Source organism: Mirounga angustirostris, unplaced genomic scaffold, assembly GCF_029215605.1.
Source record: "Mirounga angustirostris isolate CCGP_5_RB_7025 unplaced genomic scaffold, mMirAng1.0.hap1 SCAF_2, whole genome shotgun sequence".
NCBI classification, from domain to species: Eukaryota; Metazoa; Chordata; class Mammalia; order Carnivora; family Phocidae; genus Mirounga; species Mirounga angustirostris.
In genome coordinates, this window is record NW_026991710.1 from 59,136,746 (window position 1) to 59,158,982 (window position 22,237).

Below are 22,237 nucleotides of genomic sequence, written 5' to 3' on the forward strand. Positions count from 1 at the left end.
TATGTAAGTAATTATCATAAAAGACATAAATTCTTCAGTCAAATGGAACTTGTTAAAAAGGCCCCATATAACTAAATTTAGAATAAAATCCGTTTTTTCAAAAGTTGGCATCTGACAGAATAGAATTCATGTTCAAGTTCTCTTATTATTTTTTTTAAAGATTTTATTTATTTATTTGAGAGTCAGAGAGAGAGAGAGAGAGAGAGAGCAGGGGGAGGGACAGAGAGAGGAGAGAATCTCAAGCAGACTCTTCCCCGAGCGTGGAGCCAGACTTGGGGCTCAATCCCAGACTTTGAGATTATGACCTGAGTCAAAGTCAAGAGTCCAATGCTCAGCCGACTTGAGCCACCCAGGCAGGTCTTATATTTTAAATATTAAATTTAGCAATCTGATCTTGGACACTTTCCTGGATTTGTCAATGCCTTCCCTGTATTAAAGCAACCCAATACCATTCCATCTCTGTGGTTCTTGTGAAGGACTAGCTAATAAAAGACTTTAAACATTTTGTATCATATAAAAGCTAATTCACCAAAGTAGGTATGCTTAGTTGCCAGTTTGAAAAGCAGTGATTTCATAATAAACAAGTGCCATCTGCAGTCCCAAAAGGCGCTAACTTGAGGGAAAAAGCAAGAGATGAAAGAATTGCAAACTTTCTCAGTTCTCGTCTGAGGCTAGACGCTGGCTCTCTGGTCAGGCCCCAGGGTCCCCTCTGGCTGTGGTCGGTCGTGCTGATACCAGTCTGGGCCTATATGTGTACGCCACCAGTCCAGGTTCCTCACAAGCCTTATTTTTAGGACATATCCTCCCCCTGTCCCCCATGGTGGTTACAGGTTAGTTATGTATCAACTGAAAAACATACACCACCAAGCCACCTTGAATTCAGGATCAATTTAAAATGAATATATTTTAATCATCACAATAAAGGCTCAATACGTTAAACCAGCATTAGATAGATATATTACATATTTAGTTTATAGATAATACCTAGACTTACTAACCCCTTGGAAAAATAATCGCAATGCAGTGTTGCTCAGATTGGGAACTACTGATCTAACTGATGTCTCTAAGTCACTTCCCAGCTAAGAAATTCCCCATGACTTGATTATTGTCTTCTTGAACTGTCCTATCTTCAACTATGTTTTGTGCCTTTAAGAGGAATTATGATTGTACTTCAGACTATGTATATATATATTTAAATGAACGATTCATGAAAATCGTTCCCAATTATTAAAAAAAAAAAAAAAGAAGAAGACTGTTTTGCAGAGGCAGCGACAAATATTCCCTGATGTGTCATGACGGAGTCATTCTCAAAAACTAATGGCTAGAAAATTGAGTAAACATAGAACCAATAAGGAAAAGATTTCTTCACACCATGTGAAATCAGCACAGAGGAGAGCACACTGCCATGGAAAATTTTGGGAGAAGCACAGGGATTTTTTCGTGATGACATCTCATGCTTGCAAGGTATCAGCTACAAAGTGAAAAAATTCCTCCCCACATATCAATACCACGGAGTTGACTGTTGCACCCTGACCCCATTCTCCCCAGTGCCTTCCCACCCCATCCTTCTTTTGAGCACAAAGCACGATACCATATTTGATGAAACAGGACATTAATCAGGACTAATAAGATTCTTCTTCCTGTCACTCCTTGCAAGTTATCTAACAGCATCTTTGTGCAGAATAAGGAAACATTTCCAGCTGACACCCCATTCTTAAGAATTCTGCTCTAGTTTTTGAGACCCCTGAGCTCTTTCTTTTCCCAATGCAATCTGTAAAAAGGCATTATGTAGCCAGTGGTGGGTCCCTTTTCCAAATTCACATTTACCAAACTTTTGATCCCTATCAATGCTCCAGAAAGCTAACCCATGACTACGATCATCTTTCCTGGCTCCATGAGTTCTTTTACAAAAGAGCAGCTAAGTGAGAAGTCGCTTACTGCCTGTTTTCTGGGTAGATTCAGAAGCTAGACTTAGAAACTCAAAATCCTATCTCTAACCTACCGTTCATTAATTCACTTAACTCATGAATACTGACCAAGTACCATCATCCTATGCATCAGTGTTGATGTACAATAATAAGTATTTTAAATGCATGTGAGCTCTGTGCTAGGCACTGTGGCAAGCACTTTCATTATCTTCCTATGAGTTAGATCCTATTATTATCCGTATTTTACATATGAGGAAACTGAGAGAGATGTAAGTTGTCCAAGGATTCACATGCAGACAAGTCTAGATGCAAAACCCATGATCTCCACCACTGAGAGGAGGATGAAGTAGTTGTTTCCAATGTGAGAGTTCTGGACATTACCAGGCACCCCTTGGGGTGAGGAAGAAAAAGGCCAAGATTAAAACAAACAAACAAACAAACAAACAAACAAACAAACAAACAAGCAAACCACAAAAGAGAAAAGAATGAATAAGAAGAAAACCATTAAAACGTAGACAGGTAAGGAGCTATCATCACCCAGCAGATTCTACTTTCTATTCAAATATGTTTTCATTACTGCTAAATTGACTCACTTCTTATGCCCCACAGGGAGTACAAGAAAAGGTAAGACAATTTATGTATTCATACAGATCTGAACATAAGGCTTACGAACAAGAAAAACAAAACAAAATAATAGAAAATGGTTTCATCACATATGAAGTGCCAGATCTAGAATTCTATGAGCCTAGGGGGCAGACAAACAATACAAGCTGTAAGAGGTCCGAGTGAAAAGAGATACCTGTGGGCTCAAGAAATCCAGGCCCTTCGGGAGTAACAGCAAACTGAGAAGGATTTCACTAGCGCCAGGAAAAAGCAGCCATTGCCCCATCCGCAAAGGCAGGAGAGCGGGAGTAAGCAAAGACATAGAGTTTTCCAGCCTGGCTGAGGCCAGTGAGACCGTTTGTCTGGTGAACTAGTAGTGGGAGCCGAGGTTGAAAAGACTGGTTTGGTCCACATCTTGACAGGCCTCGTTTGAAAGGCAACGGGACGTCATGGAAAGATTCTGTACGGGGGCGAGAGCGGACTGCGGCAACATTCGGCGAAGCAAAAGCAGCAGGCTGATGGATGGCAAACAGGAGAGAGAAAAGCTAATTTAGGGCTTCTCCTCATGACTCCACTTTGAAGCCATAAATGCCTGCCCCGAGCTGGAAGCCGAGCTGCTGGGAAGGAAGGTGTAGACGGGAAAGACAAACTTCAAGTCCCTCCCGCGCACGGCTCTCCAAAAGCGCCTACTGGAATGCCAACCCTGGCTGGTGGACGGACGGATTCAAGTTAGGCCTGTCACCCAGAGCAACTAAAGCCACCCACTCCAGGGCAGGTGACCCCACAGAGCAAACCGATCCATCTGGTCCACGCTCGCCACCTCCTCCCGCAGAAATCGGAGAAGCAGATGGAAAAGTTTGGGGAGTAGTCCCCGGCTAACCAGAAGGGCACTTTTTCATTCCTCAAGCACTCTCAGGTGTTCAGAAAGGGAGGATGACATCCGGACAGTCTCCGGCCACTCCTCCCCCGCGGCCTATTACGAAACTCTGGGCTCTTTGTACCTCACCCCGCTACTATGTCCCGGGGCCGTGGCCCCTCCCCGGAGCTATAAAGGTCGCAGCGCCCGGCCGTGGAGCTCACTCGCCGGACACACCGGCTGTCAGAGGGACGCGGCCGTCGCGTGGCCCCTGCAGGCTCTGTCCGCCGCGCTCCAGCCGCCGCGCCGCAGCCCCGCGCGTTCCCGGCCCCGCCCCGCCGGTGCGCCCGCCGCCCGCCGCCCGCCGCCCGCCGCGGGAAGGAGGATGGAGCCGCGCCGCGCCGGCCGCGTCCCCGCACTGCTGCTGTGCCTGGGTAAGAGCTCGCCCGCCCCGCCCCGCCGCCCCCGGTCGCGACAGCCCGGAGCTTGCCCCCAGGCTGAGGGGGACCCCGTTTCAAACGACGACTCCGGTTCGGCGCGTGCGGGTGGCCCTCTAGCCGGGGATGGACTGCGGTGGGGTGGGGAAGGGGGCAAAGCGGGGTTACAAATGTCTTTCATTGAAAAATGAACTATTGTTACGCAGCAGGAATTAATGCAGCTCCGTAATAGGCAAAATAAAAAGTTGGAGAGCCTTTGTTTCTTTCTTTTGGAGCTGCCAGTTCTAGAAATCCGGAGACCGGGGAAGCACTATTCACATTTCAGGTTTTGCTCTTTCTTGTTGCGGGGAGGGGGCGGGAGTAGAGACCAGAGCCGCGCAAGAGAGACCTTTCGGAAAGAAATGCTTTTCCTCCTGTCTCCACCGCAGTTTTCTCCGGCAAGTCTGGTTGAGTTTCCGGGGGCGCGGGCGCACGCGGGTGGCAGCTTTGCGGGAGCTCCGGGAGCCACAGAATTAAAACCTTGTCCTTGCCTGCCTGGAGCTGGAGGGGCCGGGGCGGGTCCTGGCGCTGCTCCCAGCCCCCAGCCCTTCACCTTGAGGCTTCCTTCCGATTTCCTCCCGAAAGCCCGCACCCGGGGAGGCTGGGCCGGCACTTTTCTCTTGCTGCTTATTGCTCCCCATCGCCTGTAATTGATGAGTGCATTTTAATGCCTGCCTTTCTATTTGAGATGATTTAGTTCTTGTGGACAGGAAAAGAAATCCTTCGTGAGCCTTCTGGTTTGAAAAAAGAGATATCGTTTCTGTCTAATTCCTCATATGTCAAGAGGAATTCGGCGGTCTATAGGAAAATTTTAATAAGGAAATAAAAGTTGCCAACCTCACATTCCTTCTGGGGATCAGTGGGGCAAATTCCCCTAACAAATTAACTCTACCTATGCAGGATGTGACAGTTAAATTATTATGTCGACACACCTTATCTCAGGGCTTGGAGACCTAATGACATGCATACTATGCATAGTTGGAACTTACACGTGTTTAGGAACAGAAGTAGAAACTGGATCTGTGGTTTCTGCCAAAACTGTGTTAAGGGTGACTTGCTAGAAGATTCTCAGTAAATAATGTGGCTTTGCTATCTTTGTTTTGAAGGCTCCGTGAAAAGAATACAATCGGAAAGGTGACAGTCTTCCTAGAGTTAGAAATTAACCTAGAGGTCAGAATGGCTCAGTGCTTTTTTTTTTTTTCTTTCTACCTGTAGGGTTGCATCTGAACAATGCCAGTGTCTGTTCTGGGCCACTCATTGAATATTCTAATTTGAGACAGCAAGAGCCTATGAATAACCTGGTTACTACCCACCTAGAGAGTGTGTTGTGTGTGTTTTTGTTGTCATGAAAGAGTTTAACTGCTTTATTGCATTACTTAATTATAGTTCACCTATTTCATCAGCCGCCAAGCCCATTTCCAAATGAGTTAGGTCAGTCTCTGTTTCCCCAGTTTGTTTAGATATTTCTCTGCCACTAGGAAAGTTCCTGTTTGAAGTTCTCTATCATATCTCTATACTCTAATCAGGTCTGCAAGTCCAATCGTTTTATTCCAAAGCACATGTAAAAAAGACAAGGCCACCTGGCATTTCTGAAATTGCCTCCCCACGCCAAACACAAGATTACCTAGAAATACTTATCCCAAATGTCTGTTCTTCAAAAGAAGATATTTATTTCAGATTTCAGCAAATATTTTGTTATGGCTTTGTGTGTGTGTGTGTGTAATTTATGTCTATTTATGACTGGAAAAAATGTAGATGCCTTCCGTTTCATCCTCGGTCTCAAATACATTGCAGATTTAAATTGCTACACATTCATATGATCACTTGGTTACTTTTAAATTTCATAAATATTTGATATTGATGTTCTTGTTTTCTATAATGGGAAAGTATGACCCAAGTTGCCATAGAAAAGCAGGGCTAAACTGAGAAAGTTCACACCTGGATTTGCTGGCACTTTTAGTTTACTGAATTCTAAGTAAAAAGGATTGAGATTCCCCAAACTGGATAACACATTTATAAGTAATCTACAATTTTAGAACTGAAATACCATTTCTAATCTTGTGATTGGTCCAGAGCAAAGACGAGAAATTTTCATCTTGAGTTCTGCAATCAATGTTTAGAAAGGCTCTCTATCTAAAAGCCAACATTTTCATTGATACCCAAATGGGCTTTTGATCATGTTCCTGAATACCATCTCCAAGACAGTTTAGTCCTACTTCATTGTACAATGACAGAGAACTGAGCAGAACAAACATTCTTTCCTGAGAATATGAGAAGCACAGGTCTCAATGAGACATTGGCTCAGCTCAGATCTTTTCTGTTGGCCCTGAGAGTTTATGAACTGCCTGAGTGTTGACACCACCTACCTGCCTTCCTCCATCATCTTACCATGTGAACAATTTGGGTAACTGAGGTGTGTGGTTCAGCACTGGGGCTCAAATCCAGGAGGTGGGAAAGAAATGAACAGTTACCAAATGCCTACTGTGAGCTAACCATGTCGTGTGTTAAGTGCTTTATATGTATCATCTCATTTATTCCTTAAAATCACTGTATGAGGGGTGCCTGGGTGGCTTAGTCGTTCTGCCTTCGGCTCAGGTCATGATCCTGGGGTCCTGGGATCGAGCCCCGCATCAGGCTCCCTGCTCAGCGGGGAGCCTGCTTCTCCCTCTCCTTCTGCCTGCCGCTCCCCCTGCTTGTGCTCTCTCTCTCTTTCTCTCTCTGTCAAATAAATAAAATCTTTAAAAAAATTATCACTGTATGATGTAGGTATGATTAGCTCTGTGACAAATGAAGAGACTAACCCTAAGTGGAGTCAAATCCTTAGAGATAGTAAACGGCATGGTTGTTCTGGAATAATGTGTGAGGAGCCAAAGGGTCTTAGGATTATCAGAAACATAATAAAAATTACAGGTTCTAATGAAGAAGTTTCAGGGTAGTCTGGGGGCTGCCCCAAGGCTTTGAAACTGTTATGGGGACAAGCATATGTACAAGAATGGTATCTTTATGGTATCACTCAAAATCAGGCACAGAAAGGACATGACTGTTTTCTTAAGCTGTGCTAAAACATGTTGGATTTTTACTTAACCTATATTCAGCATTTTTAATCAACACAGTTCCCAGGATATGACTTTTATTCCCAAGTAGTCATTACATCATTTGACTGAGGCCTTATTTCTGCATTTGCCTAGTTGTATATTAAGTAAATCAATCAAGGACAAGGGTATCTATGTCTTTTTCTATTCCTTGTATCTTTTTATAGTATTGTGAATTTAATGTAGTATTAATAAGGGACTAAGTTGGAATCTACAGCACATTTTTTTAAAAGATTTTATTTATTTATTATTATTTTTAAAGATTTTATTTATTCATTTGAGACACAGAGATACAGAGAGAGAGAGAGAGCATGAGCAAGGGGAGAGGCAGAGGGAGGAGAAGCAGGCCCCCCACTGACCCAGGATCTGGGACCCGGAGCTCGATCCCAGGACCCTGGGACCATGACCTGAGCCGAAGGCAGACGCTTAGCCATCTGAGCCACCCAGGTACCCCAAGATTTATTTATTTTAGAGAGAGAGAGAGCGCAGCAGAGAGGGGCAGAGGAGAGGGAGAGAGGGTCCCAAGCAGACTTCCCACTAAGCCCGGAACCCACATGGGCTGGATCCCACGACCCTGAGATCACCCCCTGAGCTGAAACCACGAGTCAGACGCCCAACCCACTGCACTACCCATGCACCCCTATAGCATATTTCTGTTAACAGTGAGAAAATAAACATGCTTCCTTGGTTAAAAAAAAAAAAAAAAAGTACAATATTCACCTAGTTGCTTTGGAAAAATTGTATTTGAATGCCTTCTGTCCGTTTTTGCCCAAGAATCTTAGATTTCCTGGTTAATGATGGTTAAGAGATGCAAATGGCATGTAAGAAATCCTCTTCAAAGAGACTGTAGGTTAAGGTGTGGTTCCCACAACTGTCAGGCTTCACTCTGAATATAGGCCTATGCAAATGGTCTAAGTAATAGGGCTGTGACTGCTGCTGGGAACATTCCTTTGGAAGACAATGGGAAGACTCCCCAAAGCCCTAATAGGAGAGATCCTTAGGGAGGAGCACCCTGACAGCCATGGCCTTGGTATGGCAATTCTGGAACCTTTGAAAAATGAAGTAATGCCACTGATTCAATGTCCTCTGGCAATGCAGTTTATGGAAAGCTGGGTGTTTAGTTACAGGCCAAATAGAGATTTGGTGACATTCTAGGTTAAAGCCATGATTTCGTTAACATGGATACTATTTATAATAGTACTTTTTTTTAAAGATTTATTCATTCATTTCAGAGAGAGAGAGAGAGCAGGGGGATAGGGTGGGGTGGGAGGGTGGGGCAGAGGGAGAGGGAGAGAGAGAATCCCAAGCAGACTTTGCACTCAGAGCTGGTCCCAGGGCTTGTTCCCACGAGACCACCACCCCAGCCGAAACCAAGAGCCAGATGCTTAACCAGCTGAGCCACCCAGGCACCCCTATAATAGTATTTATGATACACAAGACGATTTGATAATTGTCCTGAAAAAAATGTTATCCCTTAATTTCTTAGGTCAAAAATCCTGAATTGTAAATTTGAGGCATGAAAGTGAGCTAAATACAAATCCTCCTGAAAATATCCTCAGGATAAGGGAGGGGGGAAGCCCCCCTCTCATATTTATATATAAACACACACATGTTTATATATGTCAAACTTTATAGTTTTGAGTCAAGAGACAGAGTGTAAAGAACACAGAGTCCATACCTCTGTTTCTTTATTTTATACTTTTAAGAAGATTTATTCCTCTTTGAGTCTCAGTTTTCTCATCCGTAAAATGAAGATCATAGCTAGGTTGTCAGGTTTTTGTATATAGATATGATAAATATGATGCTATTATAAAATAATAAAAAAGCACTTTTAAAATTAGAGCTATTATCATCATCATCAAGTACTTTCTTAGCCTCATTGGATCTTTATAATAATGCCCTTTTAGCTAGGAAATGTATTGTCATTCCCATTTTTCAAATGAGGAAACAGACTTACAAGGAAGTGAGTAACCCAGAGTGTAAGGTTCTGTGTTTGAATACACCGAGCCCCCTACTGTGCCCGAGCTGACACTTCACTTTTAGTGCAAGCTCTACTCATCCTTTAAGACTGAAGAGAAGTATGAAGCCTTCTCAGTTACCTGCCTCCTCCTTTCCCGCACCACTCCAAAGTAAACCTGCAGCCTGTCTTGGTCTCCTTTGCAACGCTCGCATCCCTGGTCCTGCCCTCTTCACGTCCCACTGTGTGTGTCAGCCCTGTGTCTCACGAATCCTGCCATGTTCCTCTTTGACCATCCATATTGTCATTGACTAAAACACTCTGTGTGATTGTTGGATGGATGATTCGAATGGTACTTTTTTCAGTCTTCACCACCATGGGTAGACTTGAAAGCTGTTTTTTGAAAATGTGCTTGAGAAGCAAAGTATTTCGAGACTAAGCAATAGTTGTTGAAAATTCAATTCTGTTTAATAATAAAGTTTAACATTTTTTCTTCCTTGTTTTTCCTATTTCTATCACTTGATATAATTTGTATTTGCTGATGGTATGCCTAATAAAATTTAAGTATATCTGCACTGTACATGTGTGTGTGTGTGAGAGAGAGAGAGGGAGAGAGAGAGAAAGTGCACAAGCAGTGATATGACTGGATGATGGATAGTCAGTAAGAGAAAGAGAAGTATTGTTTTAGAAATGAAAGGAGCCTTAGAGTAATCTAATCTAAATTCCATTCCCCCCTCCCCCCGGCCCCCCACCCCTGCCCCAGTCTACCGCACTCCTTAGGTCTGTTTTCAGAGATAAGGAAACTCAGCTGCAGGGAGGTGAAAGTATCACCTGAACTGGAAGTGGACTCCATACTTCATGGGTCTAGTGCAGGTTTTTTTCGGCCTTAGCTCTATTTATATTACAGCCTAGATAGCCATCTGAGCCCACATCTTTGTTGTGGGCTCTCCTGTGCATTGCAGTGTGTTTAGTAGCAACTCCAGTCTCTACCTGCTAGATATCAGTAGCGCGGACCCAGTCGTGACAGACAAAAATGTCTCCAGACATCGCCAAATGTCCCTGGTTGACAATATTACTCCAGGTTGAGAACCACTAGCTTCGTGTATTTTCCATTGCCATAACACATCGCCACTCATAATTCACAGTTTGAATCAGTGCTCAAGTTGCCAAGGCAAACAAAATTAATATTAATGGCAAGCTGGATGCAAATACAAAATAATGCTAGTGTTTAAAAAAAATCAAGTTAGCGATTTTTATTGCTGATTTTAGTGCCAGTTGCCCTGAATAAAGATGAGTCTTTATACTTCTTACAGTCATTGTGTTGCTAACCACTCCACGCCTCCTTTTAAAACTCAGTGCTCTCTTGGATCCCACAACACTGAACTTCCTTTTTCCTTCAGTTTCCGTGGCCATTTCTATCCATTCCTCATCACTTCTTTCTCCAAGCTCTAGTATTTTCCATTCCATGCTATTTCCGTTGGAACATGTGAATGGCCCCTATGCCTTTAATGGTCGTATTTCCACATATGACTTTCAAATGGACTCCAAAAGTGCGTTCTTATTTCTATTCAAGAACTGTATCCCCAAACGCCTCCTAAATATAAACAGATCAAATAGGAACTACAAACTCAAATTCCTGTACTCATTATGTCTTCCCTTCCTGTCCACTAGCTGCCAATGCCGCCACAGAACCACTGTGTTGCCTGTGTCTTTTACTCTCTTCATGGCACCATCGTCCTTGGTATTTTCAGAAACTTGCCATCACCTATGAATTCTCTCCTTTCCTCTCCACCCACAAGTCTCTATTAACTCTACTGAGGACAGGAACTCTGTCTTTTGCATGAATTTTCCTTTCAGATTTTGTTCAATCTCTTACATATAGAAAAATCTCAATATTTACTGAACAGATACAATTTGAGACATGTGGTTACTAGAAGTAAGTCTAGGCTACGCTACTCCCCTTCTTTCCCATTTATGGAGTATAGCTAAGCCCTTTCCACCCTCCTATCATACTACAGAGGCAGATGTGTTTCTCACTGAAGTTGAAGTCTCCCACATTAACTAAAAAATATATTTTCACAAAATAAAATTTCTTAGTGCTTCCAAAGTGCTAGTTGCATTACACAGATTCTATGAATGAAAAATAATTAACTTTGAGGCTTTTAAAATTACCTTTTATGTACCCATGTTTTTCATGCTCACCTATTTAAGGCTATTTTTTTGCAAATTCATTTTTGGCAGTAGGCTTCCATAAAGAATGAATGATGTGATTGTCAATATAGTTTTAAAAATACCATTAAGTATTCAAAGCTTCAGGCCACAATATGGCCATAATTAAAAGAAAGCAAATGGCAAACATTCCAGACTGTTGCTGTTTAGGAGATTTTTCTTTCAAAACAGTAATGTGATAGTAATTTAAATTTCTGAATTGGGTCAGTAGGGATGGGTGTGAGAAGCAAGATGGAAGGGAGTGAATGTAGAAAGGGTTGTAAAAAGACTCTCCCATGGAACATCTTGAAGAAAAAAATATTTTCGATAAAACATTTGAAATAATACTCTAGAGATGAATCTTTGGCTTTTAGGGAATGCGAATCCTATATTTAGAGCTCTTCATCACAAAATTCCCAACACCCAGATTAATATAAATTGTACCCTTTCCACAAGACTTGATATGCATTCTCTTATGAGAACACTTCCATTATGAATATGATGTGCATCTTTAAATCCATTTTTAGGTAAAATAAACTATATCCTCACATTTTAACTCACTGATTTCTTGATTGAATGGCTTTAAGGATGGTCTTGTATGCTGACTAAAATATATGAGCACATTGAAGTATGATTTAGGAATTACTACTAGAACTGAAGAGTATTATTTAATGTTTATGAATTAAAAAGCATGGCCTATTAAATCGTTTCTTGCCATTTGACAAGGAAGACCCTATGGCTACCTTTTAAAACTCAAAATTAAAAGAAATACTTATTTGTAACATACCAACTTCTGGTTTCATCCAGTTTTATTTGAAATAGTTCTAGTTTTTTTTCACATTTATTATTTAATGAAGCTTAGTTACAAGGTTAACACTGAAAAACTGTAGAAAGAGGATGGTGGCTGGAAAAAGGCAAGGCTTATATTCTCTCTCTCTCGCTGTCTCTTTGTAGTTCTCTGGAAAGTAGGCTGTCACTAAGAAACACTGACAGTAGTTCTTTTCAGGATCTGATGTGCCAAGGTGAAGCCAGATCTTTTCTAATAGTGGATTTTAATTTTAAATGAGAAGGCATTTGGAAATGTTGAAGGCATATTCACCCACAAGTCCTAACAAGCCAAGCCTACTCTGTTACAGACAAATCCTCAAATTATAGACTGCCATAGAAGAAGGTAGGAAACTAACAGTCCATGAGCAGGGGAGACATGTGACCACACCAAAAGCATGAACAAAGCGGATTTTGCTACCTGTTTGGGCTGGGCAAATACTATGATTCATTATGAGTTTATAGTTCTGGTCTAAATATTCTAAAAGTTTAAGATGGGAAAATAAGGTGCATTCTTTTCATTCTGTAACCTATCTCATTTTACCTGGGCTCATTTTGATTTGCTTCATTGTTATTCACGAGAGCCATTTTATCCCTGAGAATTGCCAGTTGACTTTGCGGAATTGGCTCAGCCAGCCAATCCCCGAATCCCAGCCTCCTTCTAGATGAGCCCCTCCGTGTAGTTGTGAGGAAGCAAGGTCAGAGGGAACCATGTGAAATAAGGACATTTCCTACCTCTGGCCCTCCTCTTGACTGTTGGGCAAGCACTTCTTAGTGCCTCCGGGCCCATGGCATTTAGTGATACCCCCATTCGGATGAGGATCCTCAACCTCTCCCATGCACAGTGCCCCAATATTGTGTAAGGTTGTAGGCTTGGCCCTGACTCACAGAGTAGAGGTGATTTGTATCCTGTGAGTCACCTGCACCACTTCCTGCTGGCACATTTGAGATTTCACTGAAACACAATCTCTGGAAGGTGAAGGCAGAGGGACGAAGGGCTGTGCCTCAAATTCCTAAAACTCACTTGGAGATTTGGCAGAAATAATGGCCCCTAAAGGAATTTTGAGTTTTAAAGCATTATTGAAACGGAGTCCCAAAAGCCCATTTTGAGTTTACAGATCATCTACCCCATACCATCTTGCACACAATTCCTCTATACTTTATTCATTTTTTTTTAAGATTTTATTTATTTATTTGTCAGAGAGAGAGAGAGCGTGGGCAAACAAGCAGGGGGAGCTGCAGGCAGAGGGAGAAGCAGACTCCCCGCAGAGCAGGGAGCCCGATGTGGGACTCGATCCCGGGACTCCAGGATCATGACCTGAGCCGAAGGCAGTCGCTTAACTGACTGAGGCACCCAGGCCTTGGGGTACTTTAGTTACCAACGTAGAGTTTGCCACCAGATAGGTTTTCTGACACATTGACACTATCCCAAGGTCTTCATATCATAGTGAATTGTTTTCTTAGCAGAGACCCATGGTCAAGGATCAAAAACTCAGAGATAGTATTTGCAATTGAATCATAGACCATCATTGTTCAAATAACACTAAATCATGGAAAAAAAACAAACCTGTAAGATTAAGGAAATATATGTATAGGACTTTAGCATCCATTCCTTCCCTCTATGATTTTAAAATAGTGAGTAGTGATTCTCAAGGGTGACAGGGTGGTGGATATCAGAATTCTCCATGGGTTGACTTTTTCAATATTTGATCAGCTTCACCTACTGTTCTGCTTGAGTTTGCAAGGGCATGGGGCAGCGATGAAGTTGACAGAAGCAAGCTTTAAAATCACTCTTTTAAAGCACTAGAGCTGTGCAGAGGGACAGGAGATTTAGCAACAGTTTTGCTATTTTATTGGCTGTGTGCGTCCATGACAGAACTGCAGCCTTTCATTTGAGAATATTTAAAATTATTTACAGTTTCATCTGTAGAAGACCCGGATGTTGAATTCATGCAGTGAGTCTCACAGAAACCATCCCTGAGCCATGGACTATGTCCAAGGGAGCGTCACAGGTTAGGAGAGCCCAGTTTTTGTGGAGGCACACCCTGCACTGAACATCCTTTAATTCACAAAGACAAATATTTCACCTGTGGCCTGACCAGGTGGAACCAGTGGAAAAACTAACAACTACTAAAAACCTTAAGAAAAAAAAAAAGACTAAGGAGCAACACCCGAAAACAATTAGCTGAATTCTGTAATAGTCTCAGGTTGCTGTTGTAAACAGATCCAGACAGGAAAGGCTAGTCTTTGATTTCCACAAAAGACAGAGAAACGAGCCTCAAATGTATGTTTGCACGGTGGCCAGGGCTGTTGGGAGAATTTCTTGGGGGGAGAATTGGTAACGTTTTCGCCAAAGCCTCTCTCAGTTGAGGAAGCTTGGAGACATAGGAGTGTCAAGGATGTAAAAACACACATCTAGAGCTCCAGTTTGTGTTGAGTGGACTGTGTACGCTGAAGGGTTTAATTCTTTGATAGGAAAAGTTCATGGCAGAATTAAATTGAGAAGTAGAACAAAATTGGCTTGTGGAGAGCCCACTCTCCACAAAAAGCTACGTAGACAAAGTTATCTTTTTCTATCTCTGTTTGAATGACAATGAAATCCAAACTTTAGCCATTTTTTGTTGTCATTTAAGAAAGATGATTTATGTTTCCTTTAAGACCAATGGAAACAGCATTTATATTGTAGGAGAAGTATGGGGTGGGAAGGAGATAGTTCTAAATTTTCCAAACAGTATTGTCAAATCATTGAAAGATTATGAGTCTTGCTGAACAAAGATAGATTCCTAACTCTTATTTTTAAGGTCGCTAACTATATACTCAGTCTTGGACATTTAATTTAACTGCACTGAGGTTGTTTGGGGCTAATAACTACTTAATAGGATTGTTCTAAGGGTCAAGTTTGAAACATTACGAAATTATAAGCTATGATCCTGATGTGTAATTTCATTTTTAGCACCTCAATAATATGCAATATGCTTAACATATACACGTCTCCTCTGATTGAGAAAAAGTAAAATAAAATCCTTTCTTACATGGATTAAATCGTTCTTTAAAATACCCAATTACAAAGAGATTTGTAATCTTGTTATAGACCAGTAGAGGGCACTACCCACATATGGTGCTAAAACTAGAGACCGGATCAAGAGTATCATGGAATATTTGTGGGAGTCTCTGGTGTGCTAGGCATTTTGGAAAAATATCATTTCATTTAATTCACCCCCAAACTCTGTGAAGTAGAGGATACTGAGATCCAGAGAAGCTAATTAATTTTTCCAAAATCACATAACTCAAGCTTTCTCCTGGGATTGCCTTTCCATCATACTTTGTTGTCTCCCTATGGGATTAAAGGCCCTGCTTCAATTATATTTGCCCTGGTTTGTCTGGATGATGGTCACTATCTTCTAGTGTTATTACCTGTTTCCAAGTTCTATAATGTGGCCCATTAACAACATTGCTATGCACTCTTGGGAAAGTTACTTAAACTCTCTGTCTCAGTTTTCTCTCATGTCTAGCGGGGATAACAGTAGTATCTTCTTCAAAGAGTCACCGAGTGAATGAAATAAGATAATATAGATAAAGAGGATAAGAACCACGCCTGCATACAGTCCACGTTCAAGAAGTGTTAGCTGCTGCCAATTATTGCAACTAATGGTCTCACCGCCATTCGTATTGACTATATAACAGTTACTCATATCAACTAGAAAGAAGGGTGAAGTGCAAACGCCCAACTCCTAAACAGAAGCAGCTAAATCCTCTTCAGGTGCAATTAAAAGGATTCTTCTTATGCTTTCTATGCAATTCAGAAACTACTTGAGTCATTCTGGAGCCTGTTTTCCAACATTTGTCTTTCAGGTGGCAAACACACAATAAAAAACCTCAGACTTTTATTGGACTGACAGAAACTGGCTTCTGGGGCTCCATGGTTCATGTAGGATGGACGTTCATTCCCATATTAGATATGTTCTGATTTTCCTTAGATTACATTTTATTAATTAAAATCTACTTTTGCACATAATACAATGCAAAGAATAATGTAGGCACTTAAATCAACAAGGAACATATCTAAGGTTGAGAGTCTTGTTTTGTTGTCACCGGCAATAGAACCTGAGTTTTACTGAAGTCTTCTTTCATGATGGGTTCTAACTTGGAGCATTGCTCCGAACACACTGTGGAGCAAAATAAGGAAAATCCTACAATTTCGATTGCTAAGCTTCTTAGGAAGTCAAACTTCACTATCAGGTCTTTGACATTTAGAGCTGGTCAGACCTGTAACCAGGAATGTCATGCCAAGGTTTTCACCCTTGGACAGGGAGCCGGGGGCTCATTTATTTTCAATTATGTGCCTGTTTTCACGAATTAGTTTCTCTTATGGTTTCGATGGATCGAATTTGAATTCTTGAAATAATTAAAACAACCCTACAGTACTGTGATTATGTGGAAATCTGATCAAGGTTTCTTTCCTAGAAGCACTGTTTATGTATTTGTTTCCTCCCCACCCCCGCCATAAATAGGTCTCCATCTCCTCCAAGCAGTTCTGGGCACCACTGTGATTCCTTCCTGCATCCCGGGAGAATCCGAAGATAACTGCACAGCATTAGGTAAGCCCAGCTTTGCCAGCATGGCACCAGAGCATCACGTGTTCATAACAGGAATGTACTCAAAGAGGACAGATATGTGACAGTGTAGAGGAAAGGGGGGCGAGCGCTGCTATGTTAGAATCATTTCTTAAACACCCTTACGAACTAGTGGTCTGAAAAAATTATATAAAAGGATAACTGGTGGGAGAGGGATGAGGCATCTAGTTATATAGAAAGATTGGATCTTAAAGCGATAGGAAACAATGAAAATCAGATTCTGATTTCATTTGGCTTTGCTGGGAAACCGTTGTTAGAGGTTGGATCCCAGGCAAAACAGGAAAATTTAAACTTTGTACACAGTAGATAATCAATATATTTTGTTATTTTTTGTAAAAGGAATAAATGATGTCCTTTCTTTCTGGTTACAATGTTCGTTCAGAAAATATTTATGGAATACTTAATACCTGTCAAATGCCGTGCGTAGGCATGGAATACAAAGAGAAGTAATGCACTGTTTCCCTCAGGGACCCCTGAGGACTCTGGATGTGGTTCAGGAGAGATCTGCTTTAGATTCAGTCTGAGTATTGAGTCAAGGGTTATCCTGAGGAACTAGCGTATTTCCAAAACGATTTCACCTTCTCTCTTGTCCTCCTTTCTGTTATGACTCCACTATTTAGGGTTTTCTTTTTGAGTTTTATTTAAATCCCAGTTAGTTAACATACAATGTAATATTAATTTCAGGTGTACAATATAGTGATTCAACACTTCATACATCACCCAGTGCTCATCACAAGTGCACTCCTCAATCCCCATCATCTACTTCACCCATCCTCCTGCCATCTCCCCTCTGGTAACCATCAATTTGTTCTCTATAGTTATGAGTCTGTCTTGGTTTGCCTCTTTCTCTCTCTCTCTGTTTTTTCCCTTTGCTTATTTGTTTTGTTTCTTAAATTCCACATATGAGTGAAATCATATGGTATTTGTCTTTCTTTGGCTTATTTCATTTAGCATAATACTCTCTAGCTCCATCCACATCATTGCAAATGGCAAGATTTCATTCCATTATATACATACATATGTATATGTATGTATATACCACTTCTTTATCCATTCATCAGTTGGTGGATACTTGGTCTGTTTCCATAGTTTGGCTATTATAGATAATGCTGCTATAAACATCGGGGTGTATGTAACCCCTCAAATTAGTATTTTTGTTCTCTTGTCCTCCTTCATCACTGGGCTCTCTAGAAGTTTGATCTGCCTCTCACCTTTTGTTGTTGTTGATGTTGTTGTTGTTTTGTTTGTTTGTTGGAGCAGAAGTATTATAATCAAGATACTATTGTTCGATTATTTCATAAGTATCCTTCACATTTTGGTAACTAAATCATCCTAAAGTGAATTTTATATAAGTTGCAACACTATTTCTAATGAGGCTCCTAGTTCATTGTTGTATTTGTCTAACCCAGGCATCTGTAAGTCAAGATTTGTCTAGTTTAGTTCTCATGGTTACAGATGTTGGGAAGGCTTTGATTGATTTCTTTGACGGTCGCCTCAAAAATTTGGGAATGTGCGCCAGAACATGCCTTCCTGGCTTAAAACCCATTGTAGAATTTTGCTCTCTTGAATTAATTAATGGATTCAGTTTGCAATTCCTTTGGGATAATGAACTGCAGAGTTATTTTGAGATTTGAAAAAAATCAGGCAAACTTAGGGTAAGTGAATAACTGTGGAGGATAATGATTTTTGTGTCTTAACCTTGACTTTTCTATCCTTCAAGATTCTCATTTGTGAATTAAATCCCCAGGTCTCATTTTGTTTGTTTAGTCTGTTGGACATTTTCCTTAGGGGGTCAAATGTTTGTTTATTGGTATAGAGAATATGATAACTAGAGGGACTTCCTAGTTCTAAAAATTCTCCTCGACTGATTGGCACCTGACCTGCTTTGCTACAGTAGCTCAGTGTTTATTATAGGAAAGGGTAATTAATCTTTAAAGAAAGCAGCAGAATATATCCAACTTTCATTCCCTTCACAGTTCAGAGAGAAGACAATCCACGTGTGGCTCAAGTGTCAATAACCAAGTGTAGCTCTGACATGAACGGCTACTGTTTGCATGGACAGTGCATCTACCTGGTGGACATGAGTCAAAATTACTGCAGGTAATATGCCAGAAACAAACAAAACCCAGTGGTTTGTTTTTTTTTTAACTTATATTCTCTATTTTTTTTATTTTTTGAAGTTGACCTATATTTCCATGGGCTATAGTTTATACATACTATTACCACGCAGTTATACATGCTATCAGGAACTCTACTAGGTGAGTTTTTCAGAGTTAGGGAACAAACAGTAGCTCTCAAGTCATACAGATACTTCAGGGGTGCAGAGTGGGGAGGGCGTCAATGCTTCCTTCTCATACTTGCCATGATGGTGGTTCCACTGGGCCTCTACATCAGCCCGTTTTATGAGTTAATTGCATTGATTTTGACAAAAAGCACCTCAAACCTACAAAACTTAAAAACAGCATTGGAGATTGTCAGCCACCCCGGCAGCTGAGCCAGCCTGTCCCTTTACCACCAGGGTTGAGCTGAGAGCTGAGAACTCTCTTTACCAATGTTGGCCCTGCTCTAACGTCAGTCTTCGAATGCCTCTTTACAACTTTTGGCAAACCTTGTTGATTTCTTGCATTACAGTGTGAGATGAGTTCTTAAGCAACTAATTCATAATAATAATTTCTTTTTTGAAGTAACTGATCTTTTTCTCGTATTTTCCTTTAGGTGTGAAGTGGGGTACACTGGTGTCCGATGCGAGCACTTCTTTTTAACCGTCCAACAGCCCTTGAGCAAAGAATATGTGGCCTTGACTGTGATTCTCATTATCTTGTTTCTTGTCATAGTCGCTGGTTCCATATACTACTTCTGCAGTTGGTAAGCCAGTGTTTTTTAACCCCGCTTCTATAAATTATTTTTATACAATACAGACTTATAAACTGGGTAGAACTATGGACCAAGTATTATTTCGAGGGATAAGATGGATTCTCAATGATGGTATTTACAAAGAAGTTTCAGTGGCGGGACATATGGATTTGACTCTACTATTAACTCTTCTATTTCTTTCTTTCTTTCTTTCTTTCTTTCTTTCTTTCTTTCTTTCTTTCTTTCTTTCTTTCTTTCTTTCTTTCTTTTTTTTGAGATAGAGAGCAGCAGAGCACGAGAGAGTGAGAAGGAGATCATGAGTGGGGGGCAGGGGCAGAGGGAGAAGGAGAAGCAGACTCCCCGCTGAGCCAGGAGCCCGATGTGGGACTCGATCCCAGGATCCTGGGATCATGACCTGAGCTGAAGACAGACTCTTAACTGACTGAGCCACCCAGGTGCCCCAGAAATACTGCTTTTTCAGTAGGAAAGAAAGAAGAAAGAAAAGAAGAAAGAAAGAAAGAAAGAAAGAAAGAAAGAAAGAAAGAAAGAAAGAAAGAAAGAAAGAAAGAAAGAAAGAAAGAAAGAAAGAAAGAAAGAAAGAAAAAGAAAGAAGGAGGAAGGGAGAGAGAAAGAAAGAAGAAAGAAAAAGAAAGGAAGGAAGGAAGGAAGAAGAGAGTGGGAAAATTGAGAGAGAAGGGAAGCAAAGGAAAGAAAAATGAGAGAGAAAGAGAGAGAATGAAACACCCAGGCTTAAATTTGGTCATATGTTCTCCTGAAACTTTATAATTTTCATGACATGTTAAAAAGTCTCGGAGAAGTCCTTTAGCTGTGTTTCTCCATTCCCTCCCCAAATTGTTTGACCACAGAACACTACCCCTTTCTCCTTCCTTTTTTTCTCTGGTCCAGCCTAAACCTGTTGACCTTTGTCATTTTGGAAACACTATGCTAATGTACCTTTTGAGTCTGTATGTTGGTTTATTTTGTTAGCATACTTTGTTCTTATTACTATTAACTACAGTGCTAACAGTTTCATTTCTGAATATTTCTAGGTACAGAAATCAAAAAAGTAAAGAGCCCAAGAAGGAATACGAAAAGGTGACGTCAGGGGATCCAGCATTGCCACAAGTCTGAATGAGGCCATCAAGCTACCAGCAGGGATGGTTATGCACGCCTGGTTATGTTAATATTCCTATTTTATTAATAATATTTATGTTGGATCACGTGATAAGTTGACAATGGCGCACTTTTAATATATTTGGACAAGTTTTTTTATTTTTGTTTTATTTTTGACAGACTATTTGCTAATGTATAATGTATAAGAAATATATAATATAGAAAAAAAGTCAATATTTTTCTAAGAAATAATTTCCTGGACTAAATGCTTTAGCTCCAAAGCTTAGTTGCCGGCTACGCCATGTTTAGGAGTGAAGGACGTCCAGTTTGTTGCTCAGGAAGTGTCACAAATGACAGATTTCTGTTAAGCCTAAATATATGGTCAAATCAACTCAAATAAGTGTATTTTCCTACTCCATTAGCGATAACTGGTTTGACTATATTGTAGTTTGATGTATGACTTGGCACGATGGTGTTACATATCAAAACACTAATGTGATGGGAATTGGGGAGAAGCAAATTTGGATCCTGTGCTAAACGCTACACACTGGGACCAACCTAAACCGGGGAGGACTGTGTCCCCCTACCCCATCCTCCACTGTGGCTCCATGTTTAGTGGCCTGGAAGGAAGATGGGCAGTTCCTTACTCTACCCACAATTCCTGCAGATACGAGTCACCCATCTGCAGCTTCTCCTTGCATTAAATGAATTGACAACTTCATTTTATACCATCTTTCATGTAAATAGTAGGCATTTTATAGCTTCGTGATGTTTCTTTTCTTTTCAGTACAACATTTATGTGAGATAACTGTCACTCATGAGACAAGTAAAAAAAATCCACACTAGGAGCCCGAATTTGGGCTTCTTTTCAAGGGTATTTCTTTTCATAGGGACTTTGATTAAGAATCCTAAGATTAAGTCGCAGTCCAAAATTTGAGGGACTAATCACCACTTAAAAAATAAGACAGTAATTCTTTTTTTTTTCTTTTTTTTTCTTCTTTTTTTTCCATTTTTTTAAAAATTTTATTCTTATGTTAATCCCCATACATTACATCATTAGTTTTAGATGTTTTAGATGAAGTGTTCCATGATTCATTGTTTGTGCACAACACCCAGGGCTCCATGCAGAATGTGCCCTCCTCAATACCCACCACCAGGCTAACCCATCCTCCCACCCCCCTCCCCTCTAGAACCCTCAGTTTGTTTTTCAGAGTCTATCGTCTCTCATGGTTCGTAAAAAATAAGACAGTAATTCTATCTGTTGTCCAAAGATGGTAATACAGTTATTTCATCTTCTATGCAAGAGAGTTTTAACTTAAAACAATGCAGTTAAGTAGCTCCTTCTGCAATTTAAAACTATATGGTTAAAGTAATCTCCTGATATAGGATGTAGAAGAAATAGATCACAGTGTATTTTCCCAAATGAACAAATTCATTTGAAAACTTCTGAAATTTAGAGACTTAACCATGCCTTCTTTTGGAGACTGAGATGAAACCAGGGCCCGGTTTTCTGTCTTTTGTTTATTTTGGGGGGAAGAGAAGAAGGTTTCTCGTGTGCTTGAGACCATGGTCTCAGTGAGTTAATAAGGGTACCTGGGGCAACCGAATAAGGAACCGCAGCTGTCAACACCTCCCAGTCTCAGGGGAGACTGCCTCATTGAATACTAGACCTATGGGTAGAGTCTCTCAGCA

General features: G+C 40.9%; 1 protein-coding gene across 1 annotated transcript; it reads left to right on the forward strand.

Annotated features, from left to right (window-relative positions):
* Positions 1-817: 817 nt before the first annotated feature.
* EREG (epiregulin) lies at positions 818-22,207 on the forward strand. Its single transcript, XM_045879429.3, has 7 exons — positions 818-830; positions 2,538-2,552; positions 3,456-3,821; positions 16,457-16,543; positions 18,556-18,679; positions 19,295-19,444; positions 20,482-22,207. Exons 1-7 carry the CDS (start codon positions 818-820, stop codon positions 20,561-20,563), a joined length of 837 nt encoding a protein of 278 aa, XP_045735385.2. The 3' UTR covers positions 20,564-22,207.
* Positions 22,208-22,237: the final 30 nt, after the last annotated feature.

What these genes read in the sequence shown, in the direction of transcription:
- EREG (XM_045879429.3), top strand. An exon ending in CGCACTGCTGCTGTGCCTGG is followed by an intron (nt 3,822 to 16,456) that starts GTAAGAGCTCGC and finishes CGCCATAAATAG; the next exon opens with GTCTCCATCTCCTCCAAGCA. An exon ending in AGATAACTGCACAGCATTAG is followed by an intron (nt 16,544 to 18,555) that starts GTAAGCCCAGCT and finishes TTCCCTTCACAG; the next exon opens with TTCAGAGAGAAGACAATCCA.